Below are 22,606 nucleotides of genomic sequence, written 5' to 3' on the forward strand. Positions count from 1 at the left end.
CCCATCCACAATGAAAGGACTCAGAAGCTGAGCATAGTTAGGTCATCTGTTCAAAGCAACAGGTGGCAGGGACAGTAGGGGGCACTGTTGAGTCAGATGCTGACTCGTGGGAAGCCAGCTCTGTGAGCTGACAGAGCTGCTAGAAGAGGAAGATGTGGCCTGGGAGTCCTAAGAGGAGTTCCCAGGTAGACACGGTGGTGTGGGTGGGGCCGAGAGTCTCAGTACCACTGTGACGGGAAAGCTTCAGGGATGCAGTACTGCGGGTTCTTCAGGCTGCTTTCAAGTTGCTCAGTGGCTCTGCATAAGCCTGTCACTTGAAGTAGGAGGTAGACTATGGCCACAGTGAGACTTTGATGTCGGACAGCAAGACCTGCCACGGGCAGGCTCTTTTCTGAGGGCATCTGCTCCTGTGGCATTCTGCAGTTCAGAACCCATCTAATGTGTGCAGATGGCTGAAACGGTGGGGTGAAGAGGCTTCCCCAGTGAGAACATAGGCTTTAATTAGTATTTGGTTGGTTGGTTGGTTTGGTTTTTTGAGACAGGGTTTCTCTGTGTAGCCCTGGCTGTCCTGGAACTCACTCTGTAGACCAGGCTGGCCTCAAACTTAGAAATCCACACACCTCTGCCTCTTGAGTGCTGGGATCAATAGGAGAGTGCCACCACACCCAACTGGTATTTTATCTTTAACACAATTCATCGTTAAAGCTACAAGGAATAGGGGGCTGGAGAGATGGCTCGGGGGTTCAGAGAACTTTGTTGCTTTTCCAGAGAGATTCAGGTTCAATTCTTAGAGCCATAGAGCAGCTAAAAACTCCAGTTCCAGGGGTTCCAGCATTCTTCTGTACTCCATGGGCACTCGATGTAATCCATACACTGCAGGCGAAAGAGTCACACATGTTTTTAAAAGCTATGAGGAATGTTCTTTGACAGAAAGAGCACGTGGATTCTTCTGTACTTCTCCCTTCAGTTTTTCTGAACATTTGCTCCAAGGAGCTCACTGCAGAAACCCGTATCACCAAGACACTGAGGCAGGCCTCTCAAGGGTTTCCTGTCACCTAGCATGATGGCATATTGAGCTGGCTGATGGCCTAAGAGGCAGAGGAGACAGAGGGAGCTTGATAATTTCTTTTGGCTCCTGTAAAGACTATTGCAGAGCCTTTTATGGTCCTTGTTAGTATAGGGTAGCGTCCGTGTACTGGGCTTTTCTACAGAGCTTTGGCCTTTATACCCTGGTCTGTCACAGCTGAGCTGCACGTTCCTGCAGGAGAGACACGTGGGTGCTTGCGTGGTTGCTTTTTATTTCGAGCAAGTGTTCTCCAGTGGCCATACCTACAGTGTTTTAAAGGCTGGTCTTTCTCCCTTTTGTAGGTGAAAATAAGTCACCTCCTCGCCCCTGTGGTCTGAATCACTCAGACTCTCTCAGTCGGAGCGACCGGATTGACGCTATGACACCAACCCTGGGGAGCAGCAACAACCAGCTCAGTTCTTCATTCCTTCAAGTCTACATCCCTGATTACTCAGTCCGAGCCCTCTCCGACCTACAGTTCGTCAAGGTGAGTGGGGAGGGCCGCGTGGCTGAACCTGACAGGTATAGCCACTTCCCTGACAGCTGCCTCTTCGCTGTCAAAACGTCCCACCTCCCTCTCCCTGGCCCAGCACATGTTGAGAAACACACTGACCTCGGTTCCATCCCATGAGCACCCAAAGCAAACGTGGCCATGGCAGGGAACAGGAGGAGGCTCTGACAGAGCCCTTCTCGGTTCTCTGGAGCCCGTGGGTGGTGACTCCCTTGCTTGGCCTGGAAAGCATTGAGGTTGTCTCTGCCCTGGACACAGGGTCTTTCCTTAGCCTGAATTAGACATCTTTCGGAGACCCGAGCGGCTTTAGCTGATGGAAGCTGATCTCTGTTTTTCTTGTCTCTGAATGTAAGAGGCAAGATGTATCGATGGGTCAAGTGGTGAGAGCTGACTGGATCTCTGGAATCACCGTGAACTTCAGAGTGGCTCAGTCTCCGCCCAGGGATTGTTTTCTCTGGGCCTTTTGGGGTGTTCGGTGTGTGATGCAGTGTTAAGAGACAAGAGAACCTAAAAATAAGTTCTCTCGGTTTGTTTTCTGTGTCCTCTTCTGGCCCCAGATCTCCAGACAGCAATACCAAAATGCCTTGATGGCGTCCCGGATGGACAAAACGCCTCAGTCTTCAGACAGTGAAAACACTAAAATTGAATTGACTCTTACGGAGCTACATGACGGCTTGCCAGACGAGACAGCCAACTTGCTCAATGAACAGAACTGTGTGTCACACAACAAGGCCAACCACAGCCTGCACAGTGAAGGCGCCATCTAGGGCCCCTCGGGCCCCCTTGTTCGGCCGTCCTGAACTCGGTCTGACCGTGACTTCCACTAGTGTGAGCTTGTCTGCCATGCTGCGTCCTACAGCCTTGAGACCAAAGACTTTGCCCCTTTCCCTGGAAGCCTCAGAGGACGGCTTGGGGAGGGATGGAAACTGGACACGTGACATCCACAGCTGGGGCATGGCTTTCAAGAATTCGGAGACAAACTTTTTCTGCCCAAATAGAATCATGTTTATTTTTTCAGAACCTTTTATCGTTTCTTTCATCCCTCAATTTGCATGAATTTAAAAATTGTTACATTTATTTTTTTTCCAAGAGATCATGTTTTTTGTTTTTAAGTGTCTTTTGCAGAGTTTGAGGTTGGTCTTCCTGAGCTAACTCTGCTGTAGCCCCACAATGTGACCCTAACAGGATGGACTTGCCCCTTTAGCGGCCTTCCTCCACTGTCCCCAGGAGGGACCTTTCCTCTGTGCCCAGTGGGTGTCGCTGTCGAACTTGACGGATGAATGAAGAAAAATCATGTCACTGCAGAACGTGCCAATCTGTCGTCCCTGTGGGTGTCGGCAGAAGCTGCAGGTGCCCTCTCTGCACGTAGTGTCCTTTTGAAAATATGATGTCTAACCACGCCCCTTTCCCTCAGGAAGGGTTAACATTTGCTTGGGAATGTGATCCTGCTCCCAGCCTAAGGAATTTCTATCACCAAAATGAATGTTAATGAATTTTAAACCTATGGTTTATCATTGGTAGGAGGCAATGACTTCATCCCCCATTCCTGTAACCTTGGGTGGTCTGGGACATAACTAGCCCCCCACTCCCGCTTTCCCACCCCTCACTCTTGCTAACCCAAGCTGCTGCTACAGGTGCCAAATGGCAAGCTTCCATGGGGCTTCTTAATGAGCGTGTGGTGTGGCAGTGGCTACGGGACCCTGCTGGGATTTGTGTAATGTCTGAATGGGGCGGGGTGGGGCGGGAGGTGGGCAGTGTACGTAGGCATCTCTAGACCCATGTTTTTAATGGAATACCCTTCCTTCCGTAGAGCCAAGCGCCCCTCCCATGTTGTCCCTGGGCTGTGGGGCTCAGAAGTGGCAGTGGCCCTGCTCAAAGGTGTCTCCTGCTTCAGATGTGGCCAACGCCAGAAAGCTACCCATACAGCCAGAGCCAGTTTGACCCCGAATGGATTCAGAAACCAAATGTGTGTTGTGACCATTTTGTGTGTGTCTCCGTCTTACTTTAATACCAAATTTACCATGTGTTGTGAAGTTCACGCTGGCAGGCACTGCTTGGGTGGCGTAAGTGGTTCCTTACTTGCATTTGCTGGCCATGCTCATACACTAAATGAACTCCTGGCCAGTGTTCAGTGGGCTTCTCATTACCCAGGTCACTGCTGGAAAAGAGAGCCTTTGTGTGCCTGGGCTTCCTGCACAGGGAATCCTCAGGCTCAGCGTCAGCCTCCTCCTTCAGGTAGGAGGTCTGCTAACCCCAGGTTGGACTCCAGGAGGGTAACATGTTGGGTTGATCTCTTGATGAATAGCTGATGACTGAAAACCCCTCTCTGTGTGTGTGTGTGTGTGTGTGTGTGTGTGTTGAGAGAGGCTGGCACACTTAGTGGAGGGTCATTGAGAGTGGCCTTTAAAGGAGCTGAGTAACCTGCTACTGACACCTTGGGATGAAGTTCGTACCCTGGGGAACCCACACTGTGAGTATCCCCTTTTCAGACACATCCAGGTGAAAAAAAATCAGCTTAATAATGAGCATAATGCGTGCAGATGTGAGCTCCCTGAGTGTGGCCAGGGCAGGGCCTCTCCACCTCCAAGCTTCTAGCTGCCCCTCCCTGAGGCCTGAGGAGCCAGGAGCCCAGCTGAGGCTTTCTGGTGGTAAGTGTTCTCCGTCAGCCTCTCAGGCATGGTGCACAGCTGCCTCAGACAGCCTTGCTGCTGGAAGAGAAGCCCGTTCATCCTCTCTCCTTACTGTTCATGGATCCCAGAGGTGCAGGACTCTAGGGAGCTGGGACAGCATCGGTCGCCGCCCGCTGTGGCAGCTAACTGTAGAGCTCTCTAACAAAGACGCCAAGGAAGGGGCTCTCAAAGATGGAGGCTGTGGCCTGCCTGCCAGCTTCTTGTTCATTTCCCATTAATGAACTAATTAATTACCTTTGACTAGTTACTTCTATAATAACCAGGAATTCAGAATTGTTCCTTTTTCCTCAAAGGTGGCCTGCCCTGGGGAGAAGTCTCAGTCTTCAAACAGGGCTTGCATCTGAGTGAACACTGTTTCCAAGTCTCCCCCTCCCAAGCCGACTCCTGAGACAACTGAAGGAAACACTGGCTCTTTTGCCCCTCTGAGTGGATCTTGGCTAGGGATGGCACATACCATCTCTGGCCTCACCCCATGGGCTTCCCAGCCAAGAGAGACTGTCGAGTAGTAGAGTGGCCATGTACAGTGGCTCCTTCCTTGAAGCTCTGGCCCGTAAAACCCTCCTGGGCTGCTGTATGTGCAAACATGGAGGGGAGAGGTCAGGCAAGACAGACTCAGGCCTCGTGAGTTCTGGTTGCTATGGGCCTGCCCATTTCTCTGCTGCCAGCCAGAGGGCAGGACAGCACCTAGAACTGGATGCCGTGTGTGCAGACATTGCTGGGACACTGTCACTGTTAATGAGGGCCCTTCATTCACTACCCTTTGTCCATAAGGCAAGTCCAAACTCTAATAGTCTTAGGAAAACAGAATCCTGACATTCATACGTGAGTATTGGGGTGCTAGTCAACTAGCTTAAACTTTGGTTCCTGATTTGAAGGTGCCACCTGTTTCATACTCTCTGTGGGCATAGTTGACCTCACGTGAAGGGAGCTGAGCCACAAACCACTTTCTCATGTTATTGCAAGAAACGTGTGCAAGTGTTCAGTGCAGAACTTCACACTGATACGGAACACTAACTGTGAAAAGTCACCTTGTCATCCCCAGTTCTGTACAGCTAAAGGAACAGCTTTTCCAAATCTAGGAAAACATGGCAGCTCCAAACACATTAGAAAATGGAGCAACAGGATTTTGAGTTACGCAGGGACCATGAACTTCAGCCTGCAGGTTATTTGGGGTTAAGGAGCAAAACCAAGTGGGTGCTGGGTGACTGTCCTGGCTAGTGAAAACACACAAGCACCTCTGTCCTACCCCGAAGGCTGCCAGTCACTATGCCTGGACCCAGGGGATGAGGTCTCCCAGGGATGAACCCAAGCAGGTTAACTCTCTGGACTGGTGCAATGTACACATCTTGTCTCCTGGAGCAAGCTGAGAGGGTTGGCTTCTTCGGACACCATGTAGTCTAACCCCCTGTGGCTTGGCAGGACTCCTCTCTGCTTTTCTTGTGAAGGGCTTCATGGCTGTTTAGCTACTTAGGTACCAGTGTGCCCTTTTTCTGAGGGACCAGGCTCTTTCCTGGGCTATGTTTGTTTCCATTCTGGGCCATAGGCTTGTGGTGCTTCTGTCCAACAAGGACAACTGGGTAAGTTGTAGGCTAGCCCAGAATTAGGAATTTTGAGGTGAATATGGAAGTGATTGTGGGGATATTTGGAAGTTTTTCCCATACAAATTCATCAGTGAGGAACCTACTCAGTGGACTGGAATACCTCAGGGCCATTTACTTCCGTGTCTGAGTGACTGGTGGGAAAGATGATCGTGTTGAGGTTCATTTGCTTCTGGTTGAAGGACGAGCAGTCTCCGAGGCTGAGCTGCTGTTATTGTCTTGGGCCTGGGATGAGCAAGCCTTCCTCTGGCACCTGTGCACCCTCCTCCTGGAATCAATGCTAACTTACTGGTTTTCCTTCTGGAGAGTCCCCACTTGTCCTGCATCCCCATGGCCACCACAGTCAGGCAGAGGGAGCAATCCATACACAGCAGCTAAAGTGAGCATCTGGAGACCTTTGTTTCTTAGTTCCCTGTGGCTGACATAGCTCATGCAACCTTTTTATACCAGAGCCATTGAGACATCTCAACTGCAGTTGTTTGAAGTGCTTTTTGATGGGGAATGCCAGGCAGTACTTGAAGCAATATCAAAATGGCGAAAGTCGGTTCTAGGAGTTTGTATGTATACAGCTAGATGGTAGGAAAGGTGTGGGTCAACATTCTCAGATGACGACGTATCATGGTACTGTCTAGCTGCACTTAGAAGGGCATGTTCTGATGTTGTTCACATCTGATCCACGCAGATTTTCTTCTGGGGCTGGATTCTCCCAGAGTTGCCCTAAAGAGAATTAACAAAAGGGCCTGACAGATTTGAGCACCTGCTCAGAGACTTGGGTTTCTTACAAACAGCTAGGGTCTCAGACCTCTAGAACCAAGGGAAATGAAGACTCATTCCCTAGAGAGCCCCCGCCTAGCTTCTGATTCACTACTACCCATGTCAGGTCTACTGTGAAGTCTCAACCTATTGACTTTTCTTGTTTTGCGGTCCTTTAAATCCACAAATGTATATGCTTTATTTTATATTATTTATTATGTACATATGTCTCTACCGTTAGTATATCATGTGACTAAGACACTGTTTTGAAGCCCCTCATCCATTGAGCCCAGGGTTCTGTTGTCCCTTATTGGGTGAGAGGGTGGTGGTATTTTTTGTTTAAAAGGAAAAAACAAACCATATTGCTGCTCTGACACCAGCTTCTTCATTGCCTTATCCCACCCATTCCTGATGGGCAGTTTGGGAGGTGGTGGAGGTAGAGCCTCTTCTCATGTCTCCATGAGTTGCTGCAGAAGTGGGTTTTTGGTGGTTGGTCTCTTCCCTATGCAGTAGTAGCATATGGCTGAGACCAGAGCCTCCTTCCTCATCTACACCCGAGCCAGATCACCTTCCTGGTCCCCAAATGATGGCCTCTACTGCTTGCCTTGCAGAATCTATCTGCAATGGAAGCTGCCCATCTAGGTTCTGAATATGCCTCTTCTTGGTGTTATGGCCCAGTTACCAACATTTCCTTGGGCCTAAAGCAAGCCCTGCTTTGTCTGACTTCTTCCCTCTGCAGCTGTACCCACTGGATCATGGCGTACACTTCATGCATTTGAGCAGTGGCATCAACAGAAAGCTAAACACAGGTCACATGCACAGACTTCACAAGCTGTCATAACAAATGCGTTTATAATTCAAATGTTGTAGATTTACAATACCTATTTATTTGTACCAATTTATTTGTAAATCTTGTGATTGTTTTTAAAAGGTTTTGTTTATTTCTATTTAGATAAATGATTTTCTGTTCACACTTTTAGCAGCTGTGTGTTCCCTCTTTCCTCTGTGTAACACCAACCATTTTGTTTCCTTCGGCCCTGCCCCCTGCCGGATGACATGGCTTCACTGGTGGGAAAGCTTGATCACATCAGGGCACCTCCTCTGGACAGACACTGCAAAGTCTCATGTCCACAGAAATGCAAGTTGAGTACCTCCAGATCACAGCCTAGTACAGCTGATTCTGGGGATGTTCTTCCAAAGAATGAGGTTTGCCCCCACCAGCTCTTCCCTAGAAAAAAGTAGAAGTATCCATTGGACTTGCCTAGTGACACACAGCAGCTAGGCAGATGGAAAAACTAGATTTTCCTTGGCAGTAACAAAGGCTTCTTTGTAGAAGCTTCTTCTCAGTTGGCTCTTGAAGATGAAAACTGGCTATTTAGGTCCTCCAAACCAGTGAGGAAAGTCAGTTCATGGGTGAGTCACCCTCAAGTGACACAAGGCCACAGGTATGGGAGGCATATTAGATGTTCTTCAGTAATTGAGCATGACCCTCATCTTCTGTTGCCACTTGGGTGACAAGACCCACAACATCTTCTGGCTGAGTCTCAAGGTGCTTGGAGAATCAACTAATTGACTGCCCCTTTCCGAAATCCTTTACGTTCCAAACAAGCCCACTCTGAGAATCAAGCTTCTGGTGGCTCAAGAGTCCCTACTGCATCTGACCATGACATCTGTTTTACCTAACACTTGTCCTGTGTGGGACCATTTCAGTGGCATATTGACAAGACTGACTAAAATCCATCTGTCTGATTGTTTCCTGGCAGGAGAATGAACGCACCTATGTCCTGGTCAAGAGTCCAGCTCACTTCCCCTAGATACAGGGCACAGAGCATCAGGGCAGGAAGATGGCCACAGTGCATGCCCTCTGTGCTAACTGCTGTGGCTGGATCTTCATCTAGACAGTCCTTGAGATGGCTGAGCACTAGAAAATACACCAAGGAGTATGGCATAGTTTGCTGTGAGGACCCCTGTACCATTGTTACACTCCTGTGCCTGTTCATTTCTGAGTTTTATTAAGCTCAGTGCTTCAAGGAAACAGATACTAAGCAGAAAGAAGACAAGTAGAGAAAGTGGCAGAATGAACTTTCCTAACCTGGCATTACTTCGGGCAACTTGTATTTTTCCCCTTTGCAGTGCTGGAGATCAAACCCTGCACATGCCAGGCAAGCATTCTACCACTGAGCTACACGCCTTCCTAGTGTACATTTCTTGAAGGCAGTGCAATCTAATGACATATCCCTCATTAAAGTCCAAAAAGTTGAATTACATTGCTAATTACTCTTTTGCTATGTGATTTTTCCTGCTGAGGGCCTTGTATCTGTGCTCCTAACTTCCAGGTATGAACGTTCCTATAAGTCCTAGGATAAAGGAATCAGTTGTATGGCTCTTGTCTTAAGTTAGACATGCCATTTTTTGTCCTGGCAGATGACCTGAAGGGGAATAAATGCTGGGCTGTGGTGAAGTACTTCCTGCTGGTGTTAGTGGCTCTGAGGTCCTGAAAGCACAGGACACAAGCAGGACTGAGCCCATTTCTATGTCAGACTTTGGCAATCACATGCTTAAATTACATACACTCAAACCCAAGGTTAACTCTCAGAACATCTCAGACAGATGGATCTGTAAGTTCAAGGTCAGCCTGATTTACAAAGTGAATCCAGAACAGCCAGGGCTTGTTACATAGAAAAACCCTGTCTTATGCGGGGCGGTGGTGGCGCACGCCTTTAATCCCAGCACTTGGGAGGCAGAGGCAGGTGGATTTCTGAGTTCAAGGCCAGCCTGGTCTACAGAGTGAGTTCCAGGACAGCCAGGGCTACACAGAGAAACCCTGTCTTGAAGCCCCCTCTCCCTGGAAAAGCCAACAACTCCTTTCAATAAGGAATGGCCATTTAGCAAACCTGTCAACACTGCGAAGGTTTGGTTGTGAACTCTCTGAACTTGAGGCTTGAAGGATAGTTGCTATCTCCATGGAGACAATGTGTACAGTACCGGGCCTCACCTAAAGTCCCTGGGAAGAGCTGAGTGTCAGACAGCTCCCTGCTCTTACTCTAGCGACAAGATGGAGTCTGGGTACTGACCACATGGGAAGAAACCTCAAGTGGCCAGGCTCAAAACTGGAAACTTTATTTAGTTGGAAAATACCGATCACTTAGACATGTGGTATCCAAGTCTGAGATGAGTGTTTGGAGTTGAGTCGGGTGTAGTTTCATGATTTGGCTCTAAGAGGAGCTTAGGGGACTGTGTACACTCATGCATCACATGATTTCACAGAATGTGTGCTGAAAAATGTGTCATGAGGCGACCTCACGGGAGCAGCATGACATGCGTACTCACAGGTGCATCAGCAGACAACATAACCTTATGGGGCCACCATAGTATGCATGGTCTCTTGTTGACTGACATGCTGGTATGGCACATGGCAACATTTCATTTCTTGCAATTACTGTTTTGTCAGACATCTTCATCACACTGTTGTCACCATAGGTCGAGAAGCAGGGGAAAGCGACAAGGAGAAAAGCTGTGTGTCTTGTACATGAATATTCTTCTAGATCTGCTTTCTGCTATTTCTGGACAGCAGTGGGACGGTTAAGTGCTGTGTCCCTGTTAGCAGAGGTGTGTGGCAGGCAATGCGGGTCTGCAATCATTGGCTCTGTTTTTTGGCTGCCGCACGTGTGTAGATGACTCCTCTATGTGTCTTACTACAGTGCGTGCTACTGTTTCATCTTTGGTAAGGATTCCAGACTCAGTCATCCCAAGCGTATGACTAGAAATCATTCCCTCTGAGGAAAAACTGTAAGAGAAGCTAATTCTAGTCACCAAGAAAGAATGCCATGAGAAACTAAGTATGGAGGGCCTAACTCTCAAACCACATGGGGAAGGAGGCTGATCATAGTTCCCGTTTTCCCACCGTCAGAAAGAGGTTAAATAGTTTCCGTAGCATGGAATGTGAGTGAAGTTCCTGTCCTAATACAGACGTAATATGCAGTTGTGTATCTCAGGCTATTTGTGGTGAATAAGCAGAGGATTTAAAAGTGCCCAAGAAGCCTTGGAAAAACTGCAGGATTTTAAAGTTGTTAAACAAACAAGTCTGATTTATAAATATCTAAACAGGGACAAGCTACTTTTAAATGTGAAATGTAACTGCACATAGACAGTGTGACTTAAAAGATTTGTAGCTCAGATTCTATTTTAAACAAAATTTAAAGAACAACTTGAAGGGGGCTAGCTTACTCCACAGAGCTCTACAGATCTGTGCTTACTGGTAAAAGAAAATCTTGGGTATAAAATAAACACTGAATTTTCTCTGCCTCAGATGTTTCTGAGACACTCAATGTTCTCCTAGAGTGCCTCCGTGGCTGTTAGACCCAGTGGGGCTGGGAACACCGGGGTCCCTAATGCCACACACTCCAGTCTTGGGAGCTCAGTCTAGCATTGAAGAAAGGTTTCTTGAATTCTGATGTTCTACAAAGGCTGGAAACTGAGGAGTGTTTTCAGAATCCCTAAGAAAGATTCCCAAGAGTGACAGAAGGGCTGCCATTTCTGTCCTCTAAATCATTCAGACTTAAGAACACAGTGGAGAAGTTTCCTGACGACAGACAATTCATGTTTTGCAGTCTGAAATGTCCAGTCACAGCTGCTCGGTCACCTGCCCTGGACAGACCACCCAGCACACGGGGGCGTGCGCGAGGTCACCAGCTGGTCTCTCACAGAGCCCTAGCTCGTTAGCAGGTCCTTCTGGTGACGGAAGAAAACTGACTCAACAGGAGTTCTTCCTGCTATGTGCTCTTCACAGCCACTTGAAGTGCTCACTCTCTGTCCCAGCCGGCCGACAGTGCCATCTCACCAGTCAAACTGTTGTATCCACACAGTACAATAAAACACAGAAAGCAAGTGGAGTGATGTCCACCTCTGCTCTACGGACTGCACTAATGCAAGGTGACACTGCAGTTGTCACATGCCACGCAGAGGCAATGTGAGCTTCAGAAAGCTTAACACTGTCAAAGTAGGAAACGCTCTCAATGTCAATTTAAATGGGTATGATTAGTAACTAGGGTGGCTAGGATAGTCTCTAAATTTTAAAAAACAGAGATGACAACTAATTGTCCTCGCCTATGTTCCAGAGATCCCAGTCAGAACACATGGTACGCGGGACGCCTTACTCTAAAGTGGGGGAAGCTGTGCAGCTGCAGGCCTTGGCCGAGCTGTTGAGCTATGCTCCATACCTTTCAAATGATTACTGTAAAACAAGCCAGCCATGGTGGCGCATGCCTTTAATCCCAGCACTTGGGGGGCAGAGGTAGGCACATCTCTGTGAGTTCAAGGCCAGCCTGATCTACATACTGAACATGTCCCAGGACAGCCAGGGCTACATAAAGAAACTTTGTCTTTTTTTAAAAAATGCCTAAAAACTCAGTGAAAAAAATCTTTATACCTATGAAACACTGTACATATAAGCATTTTTTTTAAACTAAAAGTGATACAGATATAGTTAGCAATTTTGAAAATGCATTTCCCTTAAAAGAACACCAACCCTAAAGCCATTTGAAGAGCAATGGCTATGCCGGCTGACAGTTCTACTACACGAGCGCCAAGGTCAGCATTAAGACATACACTTTACCGAGTCCTAGAGCAGCCAGTACCCTAGTGACCAGGACCAAGAATGGAAGAAAATAACTGAAAGTTAAAGCAAGAAGCTGTGAACTAGTCCAAGTGCCGGACAGCCCTGCACTGGACAGCCCTGCACTGGACAGCCCTGCACTGGACAGCCCTGCGCTGCAGAGCAGCCACAGCCTTTGTGCTTACAGGCTCTGGCTTTACTCAGAGCAAGAAGTCATCCCCACAGTCGGGTGAACTAACTGACTCTGTCTGCACCTTCTGCTGTAGAGCCTGCCCGCCTCTGGCTGGGAGAAGGATGCTCCTGCAGGCCATGGTGCTAAAGGCAGCTCTAGCTGCAACAGTGGCTGCTGTTCTAGGAACTTGCTCCTCTGTACTCTTCAGCTACATTCCCCAAAAGGACTATTTCTATATAACAAAAAAGCATTTGTGCTACCAACTTTAAAAAATGTAGCAAGGAGAAGGACTTTTGTGTCAAATTCAAATCCCCACACTCTAGAATCACCCTATAGCAAGGAAACCCACAAAGGCACCGGCCAGCACAGCAGCAGCCTTGCCACAGCCACCGAGGAAACCCAAAAGCTAACGGAAGGAAACTTGACCTCAACAGAGGGCTGACTACACTCGATAATGAAAGCGTGTGTTCCTCCACTGATGAACGGCACTGTAATGCACTGACAAGTGTGGCTTTGAGCAATGGTACAGTCTGTACACAACGTCTGTGGCTCTCCTCTGAATCCCTTTACTACCTTCCTGCAGCGAGATGACACGCTGACGACGACAGACACAGAAAACCATCACAAGCCACATGGTGCTGTCTGCGTGCGCTCCACCTGACGTTACCTGTTCTTCCTATACAGTTTCAAACCATCTGCAGAGAACAGATACACAAAACTGAAGTAGCTATGATTAGAATTATTTAAAGCCTTCAGAAACTTTCCAAACTTTCCAGGACTTCTGATGGAGTCCTCCCACCGTCCCTAACAGAATCCAAACAAGGCCACCCCTTGACCCATGAGTCCGTCAGACTTGATGGGTACTCGGGGTTTTTAGTCTGCCTTCTTATTCTTCCTCTTCCTCCTCTTCATCATCATCTTCATCATGGCAGTGTGTAATCTCCTGAGGAGCCAGTGGAAAGAGGTTGGGGGGCTTGATCTCACTAATGGATCTTGTAAGCTGGTGTCGCTTATAGTCAGTGTCTTTGAAATCCACTGACGTGCGGTTGCGGGTGGCGAGAGGAGACTCCATCTCGTTGATGTCCACGTGTGTATGCTCCACCGTTGACTCATGCGGCATCTAGAACGGAGCAAACACTCAGGCTGCAGGAGGAGCAAAGGAAACCACTTTCGGTTCCCAAGCACAAACACCTAAGCGGCAGCTCACTCCCACAGCATGAACATCAGCAATAGAAAACCTTACACTCTACTTTCATCCTTCCCTCACCAGTCCTGCAACAGCAGTATCAGGACATACATATAAAAACATTTATTTCAATACTTCAATTAGCACTAACAAAGGAGTCTTCCACACCCTACTCAAAAGAGGAAGTCTTCACTGTTCAGTTGAACTTCAGAAGGTAGTGTTAAGTCAGTAAGTGCCTGCCGTGGTGTATCATTTCCTTACTAATCACATAAGCCATTCATGACTTCCACACACACTGTCTCCCGTGCTATTCCACAAAGCTAGCTGCAGATGGAACTCTATGGCACATCTTCATACGTATGAGTGCTCTATACAGATGTATATTTGCATGTATGACAGAAGAGGGCATCAAATACCATTATAGACAGTTGTCAGCCACCATTGTAGTTGCTGGGAACTGAACTCAGGACCTCTGGAAGAACAGCCAATGCTCTTCACCACTGGGCCATCTCTCCAGCCCCTCTATGGTACATCTTAACTGTCAAAAATAACGTCACTCACCAGGACATGGGCAGCTCTGAAGAGGTAGCTGAATGGGTAGTACAGCAGGTTGATGAACGAGGCCGCATACAGATCAGCATAGCGCATCACCTGGCTGGCAAAGAGTGTCTGCCGGGAACCACTACGAAACAGGCTTCCCATCATCCCATAGCACATGTCCATGTCATGAGTTACTTTCTAAAAAAAAAAGTCCTCAGCTTATGCAACTATTTGATGGCTACAAGTCCCTGAATAATCAAACATGAAAATGTCTCAGACAATTGACTTCCCATGTTTTTTCCCAAATCTCATCTGCATACCTTAATCCGTCTCTGGATGGAACTGATGTCTGGGCGCTCATTGCTGCTGCTGTCCAGGTGCCTGGGGACAAGAGGAAACCATGGTGAAGACCTCTAAGAGAACACACCTTACTCCTGTGTCAACTCTTGGAGAAGTAGGTAGATTTTGGAGCATTAAGTTGTGGATCTGGGAAACTTACTTGTAGAGTTCGGCCAAGAAAATATCCAAGCTTTGAAGTTCTTCAAAAAGTGCTAGTTAAATTTTGGAAAGGAAAAGAAAATGTTTTACACAAATCAAGCAAAAGTACCTTGTAAATGATGGCTTTTAAATGATGTTCAAACTACTGAAATTTCAGATATGACAAAAAGTATAGCCTGGACAATGATATATAGATGTCATATATAAATCCCCTGTGCCTCCTTCACCCCGCGTGGGCTCTGCCAACGAACACCACAGTCTCCTTTTCAACTGCCTTTTCTTACTTACAGCCACAGCCTACAACCCCATCTGTGTGTTCATTCTGGGCTTCCAAATGATCAACTTTTAACCCCTTGGATGCAGACACCAAAGTGATAGTTTGACTTTAAAAAAAAAAGTTGTGTGAGGATGTGTATGGGCTTGCACATGCCACGGCATGTGTGAAGTCGGGGGGCAGTGTGTGGATGTCGGTCGGTCGGTTGGTTCTCACCATGTGGATTCTGGAGACTGAGCCCCGGTCGAGCTCAGCAGTGAGCACCTTTACCCACTAAACCCCGACACTCTGGAGCAAAGGACTGAGAATCAGGTGTCTTGTCTAGAGTCATTGCTCAACTGGACTTTTGCACTTCACGGGCAGGAAGTGTAAAATGTATGGGCAGCATCAACCACATGCTCCCAAGGGAATCACACCTTAATCTATCTATTGAACTTCTACCATCTTTACAGTCAAGAAGAGCTTTCCTATTGTGCTCTGTCACAGACCATCGTCTCTCTTTTCTTTATATTACACTATCTCAGTTGAGGCCAACTTGGAAGCAGATACTCCCTTCCATTTTCATATATGGGAGAGTAAGGCCCAAGGTGCATGCAGATTCTGAGTAGAGGAGCCAGAGTTCTCATCAACATAGGCCATGCTGGGAGAGCTGGTAACTCTTACCACAGTGAGAGGTGCACTAGGACTAGATGGAGAACCCGCCTATCAGATGCCTTTATGCAGCCACCTGTAGCCCAACTTAAGGGCGGGTACCACATAATACACACTGGGTGGCTCAACTTAAGAGTATAAGTTGGCCTCTGTCTTCACAAATACCAGGTTGTTAGCATTCAGAGCCATTGCTGCCCCAGAATCACAGAGTGTTAGGAAGATGGAGAGCGCGGGCTATGGTTGGAGAAGCCTGGGCTACAGACGGAAGTGGAGGTCCTAGTTTACAAACTGTTACTATAACTCATCCCAGGACAGAAACTTTCTATACTACCTCAAAGGGCTTTGAAAATCTGAGCCATACACACACACACACACACACACACACATACACACACACACACACACTTGCGCATATACTCCAGAGTTGTGTGAAATGACTGAGTAATGGTTTCTCTAAGAGAATCAAGTCCGAGCTGTCACATAAGGGACAGACGTTGTGGCGAAGGTTTGAACTAAGAGGGACAATCCTTACAACTCTTGTCAGTCCAGACGTGGAGCTCCTGTGCAAGCTCAGGAATCACCAAGAAAGTTCTCCACCCTTGCCGTTTCTTTGACTTCAGAATGTCTCCAAAAATGTGATCTCCAATATACAAAATGTCTTTGCCCTTAGCTCCTAACAGGTCACAGATTGTATCAGATGAACCTGAAAGGAGTAAATGAGGAACGTTTCTATAGTAACGAAGGCATTCAAAACACCACAGCCATGCTAAAGAAATTTATAATTATGGGAAAGAGGAGCCTTTCTTAAAGACAAAGGTGAAGCTCTACTGTGTGAGAATTCCAGGAAGACAGTGTCAGCACCCCAGAGCTGGGCTGGAGACAGAGCCCAGTGGTGTGATGCCTATGGACAGTTTTCAGAGCCACCAGAGGTGCCATGACCAGTTTTCATTAAGTAGGCTCTGTTCAACTGCTTCTGACTTTTGACATTAAATACAGCTACATGGGCTTCTTGAAAGTCTTTTAAGAAAAAATACCCCAAAATGGTTTCAAAACATTGAGACAAAGCCTCAACAGAGGACAGAAGGATCTTTTCAGTGACAATAAAACTTAATCCTCTTGGCTTTCACTGGCAGATGACTTGGAGGTGACATTTCTGGTCCTGAAGAACTGTTACATGGTACTGTGCTCAGTAAGACTTCGCTCAGACTTTTCACAGCGAAGTTTTACTGAGCGCCTCAGTAAAGCCAAGGCTCAGTGTGCAAATGTGCCCGAGCAGGAGGGGGCAGTCCGCTCACCTCCCGAGTAGACAATGCCGTGCTGCAGGGGGCCTGTGTAGGTGCCGATTTTCAGTTTTCCAGTTTTCTGGGTAGAGAGAATAAAGACTGAAATCTTGTGGCATCTGATCACAATCTCTACCCATGCTGCTACCTGAGCCAAGCACGCATTCTTCTTAAGAAGCGCTGTTGGGCTAGGTCAGGTAAAATCAAAACTCCCAACTTCAAAAGAGAAATTATGGCCATTAAGTTAAAAGAGGGCAGTGGGAAGGTGAACATCCAGGATCATGTCCCAGAACGCACTGCCTTCTTGACTTACAGTGTCCACCTGACGCAGTACTGTGCCTTCTCCAAAAAAGAGTGGTTTCCGGGCATCCACCAAAATCAGATCAAAGTAGGACTGCCATGGCCGATGGGAGCTCCCAGGCTGGAGGAACAGAATCAGCAAAAGCCACATCACTGCCCCTCATACTTAATCTCATCAAAGACAAGGAATTCTAAAATAAGTTTTCTGGAAGCTGACAGGTGTGAGTAGTAAATAGCTTTGGTAATTTCCACAGTTTATTCTCTGAAGAATAGTAACTTATTCCACAGTATTTGAAACATAAAGTATGAGAAAAGCTAGGCAGTTGCAAGCTACAATGCAAGGGACAAACTGGGGAGATTCTATTTGTCCTTAGAACGATGGCTCTAGGCTGACACCGGCCTCAGCTCATTCCACAGATGGCATTATGGCGACTAACACTCTGCCTTCTGAGATGGAACTATGGTGCTAACCTTTGCAAGCCAACCTGAAGGTACTACACAATGTAGTTTTGGTATTTGCTGAAGCTTACTCGTGGAAGTCTAGGATTCAGATTCTTAAGTGTGTGACTAAGCTGCAATCTGTTCTTTAAATCTGAGCAAGTTACACTACAGAAAGACTTAAATACCAAAGTCAACTGCTTTCTTGGCATAACACTCAGCAGTAACTGATCTAGAAACTGTCAAGAATATTCACATTAACATTATGTTTCTGTTAAACTAATATCACCCTCAATGTATGACCCCTCACAACACAAGTGATTCTGCTTAAAAACTTATTTTGATCCTATTCTCTACAGACCACATAAATATTCATTTTATTTCTATCTAATAAATATTTAGATTACCAGAGATTTTAAATTCGGTTAGCCCTGGACTACTTCTTTTAACGCTGATTAAACACTAGGCCTTCTAAAGCTAGGAGGATCTTGGCCATTGTTTCCCTTTGGTGTTCTAAAATGATTACATGTATTCATTACTAGTTAACATAAGGCATAAAAATTAATTTAAAAATGACATATATTAAATTACTATAATACCTTGGGGCCATGTGGGAAATCAAACAGGTAAGTCATGATTTTCTGGGGAAAAAGAAAGGTGCACATATGACTTCTGCTGAAGACATACACAAGCTTTCTAAAATCGAGATTAATCACATTTGTAATTTCTCCATAGCTTATGAAATCATGGCAGAGGAAGTTAAAAACTACTGCTTTGTCAGGCAAAGGGCAGCTGGCTTCTCAGGAAGGATACAGACTTGTATGTGCTTCTGCACACATTCACCCACCTGCCCCCACGCAGCTCTCCTGAAGTCACTTGGAGATAAGAAAGACTGAAGGGTTCAGAGAAAAGCAGTGACTCACAGGAGCTGGTGCACGGCAACTTTATAGCAGTGCACTGGGGCAGGGCAGAACCTCCTGCTAGGACTGTTAACCTATAATTGCATAAGCAAAGTAAGGTGTTTAAATTTGGACTTTGTGTGGTTTGTACCCCCTTCTGTATCCTTTAATCATGATTTTTAAAAATTTAAACACAAGAAGTAGTAAATTTTGATTTCTAAGATTCAAAAGACTGTTATATCACCTTTCATTATGGTATTTCTAACAGTAAGGGGATGTAAAAGAAAGGGGATGCTCTCTCAGATATAGATAAATAATGCTCTTAATGGGTAGAGAAGCCATTATAGCAGCATAAACCCTTTAAATAACTTCCCAAATTTAAACTTTTAAATAGCCTCTGAAATAGTGAAAAAACGGATGTTTAGGGAAAACTGCAGTAACTCCAGCATGTCCTGTGTGCTATGCACTTATATGCCCTCCTCAGTGTCGTCACAGTCCTCTGGGTCAACCCCCTTCCCTGCATAAGCAGATACAGACATTAAGTACTCACATCTGTGTATTTATAGTCACTGTTAGTGGCAAGAAACACTTTCCCTACTTCCTTCATTCGGCTCAGAAGCAACGGCAGCTTGCCCTGAAATGGTGAAGTGGTGACAAGAAATGTCAGTGCTGGCTGTCACAGACTGTAACTCTGCCCAAACAGGAAGAGGTGACAGGCTTTTTGAGGATTAGTTGGTTGATTTCAGAAATTTGCATTTAAAAACCCACATTACTGAGTTTTAACAGTATTAACATACATAGTATATACTTTCCACAAATCAGTATACGGCCATTAATAAGAGATCTTTACCATCTTCAAGTCTGCCTCAGAAAAGAGTTTAAATTACTTGGTTATTCCTAAAGTATGGGATGTAAGTATACTGAAGTTCAGAAGTTGATTTTCAAACTGTACCAAAATTCTATATGAAGATTACTAAATATGATGCTACTGAATACACTGTGGCTTCATAAAAACTGCAAAATATAACGAAAGGTACAGGTGCTACCTAGAATATCCACACTTAACTGAAAAAAAAAATTAAGGGAATTCTAACAGCTGGTGCACCTAGAAACGAAATGCACTTTTCATAAGAACGCTCCTTTGCACAGTGGGTCCAACTGCTCAGTGGTCTTTCGTGAAGCAATTAGGGAAAAGGGGTGTAGCTGTTTGACAGGAGGGAAGGGGTAGTGACAAACCCGGAGACATTGTTACTGCATTGTCTTTACTTTATGGAAAGGTAAGTTACTATATCCTAGGATTCTGTATGTGATAAATGTCTTTTCTTCTTAATTTATTTTTAATTATCAATGTATTTGGGGTGTGTGTGTGTGTGTGTGTATGTGTGTGTGTACACATGCGTGGAGGTGCAGGGGAAGGCATCAGGTCTGCCTGGAGCTGGAATTACAGGCAGTTGTGAGCCACCTGATATGGGTGCTAGGATTTGAACTCAGGTCTTCTGAAAGAACAACGAATGTTCTTAACCACTGAGCTCTGTCTCTATCCCATGTAAAATCTAACAAAAAAACTCAGTCCTGGAGCTCATACCCAAGACCTTGCACACACTTCCAAGTGCTCTGTCACTGCTACACAACCAGCCCATGACTTCATGTTTTAAACAACTTAGCCTCACAGAAAACTTGTGATTACACACACGTACACATATATGCTTAGTATGTGTTCCACATACATTCCTTTGATAGTAACATTAACACTGTATCATAACTATAAAAATATAGGTATTTATGTATACCCACTGGTCGCTAATGCGTCTTAAAGCTGTGCTCACTATTCTTTGCTAACAGAGTAAAGACCCTAAAATCAGTCTGACCCGTGCACATTTTTAGTGGGTCATCTGCAGCCCTTAAGATTTGGGTCTTTAAGTCTTAGCCTGGCCGACAACTGACCTTCCAACTGTGTGACCTTCCAACTGTGTGACTTTCCACATGACATTTAAGCATTTTTTTTTTATCCCGAAGTGTCTGTATCTATAAAAAGTAACAGTAGCATCTCATAGTTGATGAAGATGACATAGGATAAGGCATCAATCACTGCATGGTGACGTCACACAGTACCCTCCAGCTGCAATAATTAGAGCTAAAACAAAAAATACTGAGTCTTCCTGTTTCTTAGAAAACAGGGAAAACTAGTTAAACTACACACCGGCAGACATGTTTTGTGACTATGCTGCAAGTGCCTTTCCTTGTCTGTATCATGATAAACAGGCTCGACCTTCATGTCTTTACAAGGCAAAAAAAAAAAAAAAAACCCACCATGCAAACTTAGTTTCTTCTTCAATACTTACATCTTTGACTACATACTTCTCAAGATTTTCAACTGTCTTTTCCTTAAGAGAGCCCTAGAAGAAAGAAAAAGAACTAAGAATAAAAACAGGGGGGAAGCTTCCTTTTTATTTTCAAGTTCTTGCTCTAGAGCCCCGGCTGGCCTTGGACCCATCTTCCTGCTTCAGCCCTCAAGTACTAAGACTTCAGGTTTAGGACATAATGTCCCCCTCACAAGTCAAGATTGTTTGTCTGAGACAAAGCTTTACTTTGTAACACAGGCTAGCCTTGAACCTGGACCGTGTCTGGGACTATGGAGTACACCACCACACCTGACCTATAAATCCATTTTTAACTTTCACTAGAAAACTTGTGCTTACTATCAAACAAATATTCTGTTTACCAAAATGAAAAATGTTAGAAAAAAAAAAAGACTTCAAATATAATATTATTCACATTTTAAATAGAAAATTAAAACTTTTCATATTTTATTAAACAGTTTATACTAAAAATAAATCTAATACTAACTAGTGGGAGTTATTTGAACAAAATTTAAATGGACTACCATCCACAAAATATGTAATCTCATATGCTAAAATTCTTCTAAATATTTTTCAGAAATGCAAACAACAGCCAGGCAGTGATGGCGCATGCCTTAAATCCCAGCGCTTGGGAGGCAGAGGCAGGTGGATTTCTGAGTTCGAGGCCAGCCTGGTCTACAGAGTGAGTTCCAGGACAGCCAGGGCTATAAAGAGAAAAACCCTGTCTCGAAAAACCAAAAAACCAAACCAAAACAAAAAGAAATGCAAACAACAGAATTTAAACGCTGAGCCTCAAGACTGAGGAACACTGTCAGTATGGCCAGACAAGAATAAACATAGGAAGCAAATTTCTCTTAATCTCTTTTTAAAAGTAGAAAAAAAAATTTTAAGAGGATTTGTTTTTCTGTTAATGTATATGAGTAAATGTTTTGCCTGCATGCATATCTGTACCACATGAGTGCCTGGTGCCTAGAGAGACCAGAAGAGAGCATCAGAGTCCCTGGCACTGGAGTTACAGATGGTTGTGAGCTGCTGTCTGTGCACTAGGAACTGAGTTAGGGTCCTCTGCAAGAGCAGCCAGTGCTCTTGACCTCTGAGCCGTCTGTCCAGCCCCGCTCCACTTTCCTTTAAAAGGCAGCAGCATTCTGCTCTACTTGCAAAATTACCATCAGAGCACAGACGAGCGCTGGCTGGAGAGAAGGCAGGAAGAGCAGCAGCTAAGTACCTTGTAATGGACCCAGTCTACTGCGTCTCTGACGTCCTGGAACATACTCCGGTAGGACATGAAGAGATCCCCATCTTTAAATCCTGTGTCACAACTACAGAAAGATGAAAAGAACATGATACACAGTGAATGAAATGACCAAGGAACCCAAAGGCTCCCCATCACAGCGTGGTACAGGTTGTGGTTAGCTAGGAACCGCTCCCTAGTCGAAATGCATCTGAGCATTAAAATGGCCAGAATATTGATATTTGGAATATAATAACTGTGTGCAAACACAACGAGACAGGATAATTTACAGGATGGAATTAAAAGGCCAAGGTCCCAAAATACCAAATTCATCATTTTTAGAAACAGGCTCTCACTGAGCAAACATTTAGAACGTAGTTTCTCTCTCCCTGACCTTTCTGTCATTGTCCCTAGGTACAAAGACACTGTTCATTTCTATCTGGATTCCATTTTCCAGCAAACTGCCCTGAAGTGGGCAAGGCCTTAGACACAAACTTAGCAGACTCTAATACAGAAGGCTGTTTCACATCAAGCAATGGCTACAC

At 45.7% G+C, this 22,606-nt stretch overlaps 2 protein-coding genes across 8 annotated transcripts in view; one reads left to right on the forward strand and one right to left on the reverse strand.

Moving 5' to 3' along the window:
• The window catches only part of Cnnm2 (cyclin and CBS domain divalent metal cation transport mediator 2), a 117,308-nt gene extending 114,231 nt beyond the window's left edge, over positions 1–3,077 (forward strand). For both annotated transcript variants that reach the window (XM_028774231.1, XM_028774240.1), the window contains 2 exons: positions 1,369–1,553; positions 2,135–3,077. In XM_028774231.1, coding sequence (XP_028630064.1) covers positions 1,369–1,553; positions 2,135–2,344 — 395 coding nt within the window. In that variant the 3' untranslated portion in view covers positions 2,345–3,077. The remainder of the gene's footprint in view (positions 1–1,368; positions 1,554–2,134) is intronic.
• A 10,051-nt stretch (positions 3,078–13,128) lies between these two features.
• Positions 13,129–22,606, reverse strand: part of Nt5c2 (5'-nucleotidase, cytosolic II) — a 79,299-nt gene continuing 69,821 nt past the window's right edge. For all 6 annotated transcript variants that reach the window (XM_028776205.1, XM_028776220.1, XM_028776232.1 and 3 more), the window contains 11 exons: positions 22,056–22,149; positions 20,813–20,866; positions 19,021–19,104; positions 18,171–18,212; positions 17,147–17,254; positions 16,849–16,915; positions 16,086–16,256; positions 14,630–14,681; positions 14,451–14,511; positions 14,152–14,328; positions 13,129–13,524 (listed from right to left, as the gene is read on the reverse strand). In XM_028776205.1, coding sequence (XP_028632038.1) covers positions 13,291–13,524; positions 14,152–14,328; positions 14,451–14,511; positions 14,630–14,681; positions 16,086–16,256; positions 16,849–16,915; positions 17,147–17,254; positions 18,171–18,212; positions 19,021–19,104; positions 20,813–20,866; positions 22,056–22,149 — 1,144 coding nt within the window. In that variant the 3' untranslated portion in view covers positions 13,129–13,290. The remainder of the gene's footprint in view (positions 13,525–14,151; positions 14,329–14,450; positions 14,512–14,629; positions 14,682–16,085; positions 16,257–16,848; positions 16,916–17,146; positions 17,255–18,170; positions 18,213–19,020; positions 19,105–20,812; positions 20,867–22,055; positions 22,150–22,606) is intronic.

The sequence above is a fragment of the Grammomys surdaster genome, unplaced genomic scaffold (assembly GCF_004785775.1).
Source record: "Grammomys surdaster isolate TR1022 unplaced genomic scaffold, NIH_TR_1.0 66, whole genome shotgun sequence".
Classification (NCBI taxonomy): Eukaryota; Metazoa; Chordata; class Mammalia; order Rodentia; family Muridae; genus Grammomys; species Grammomys surdaster.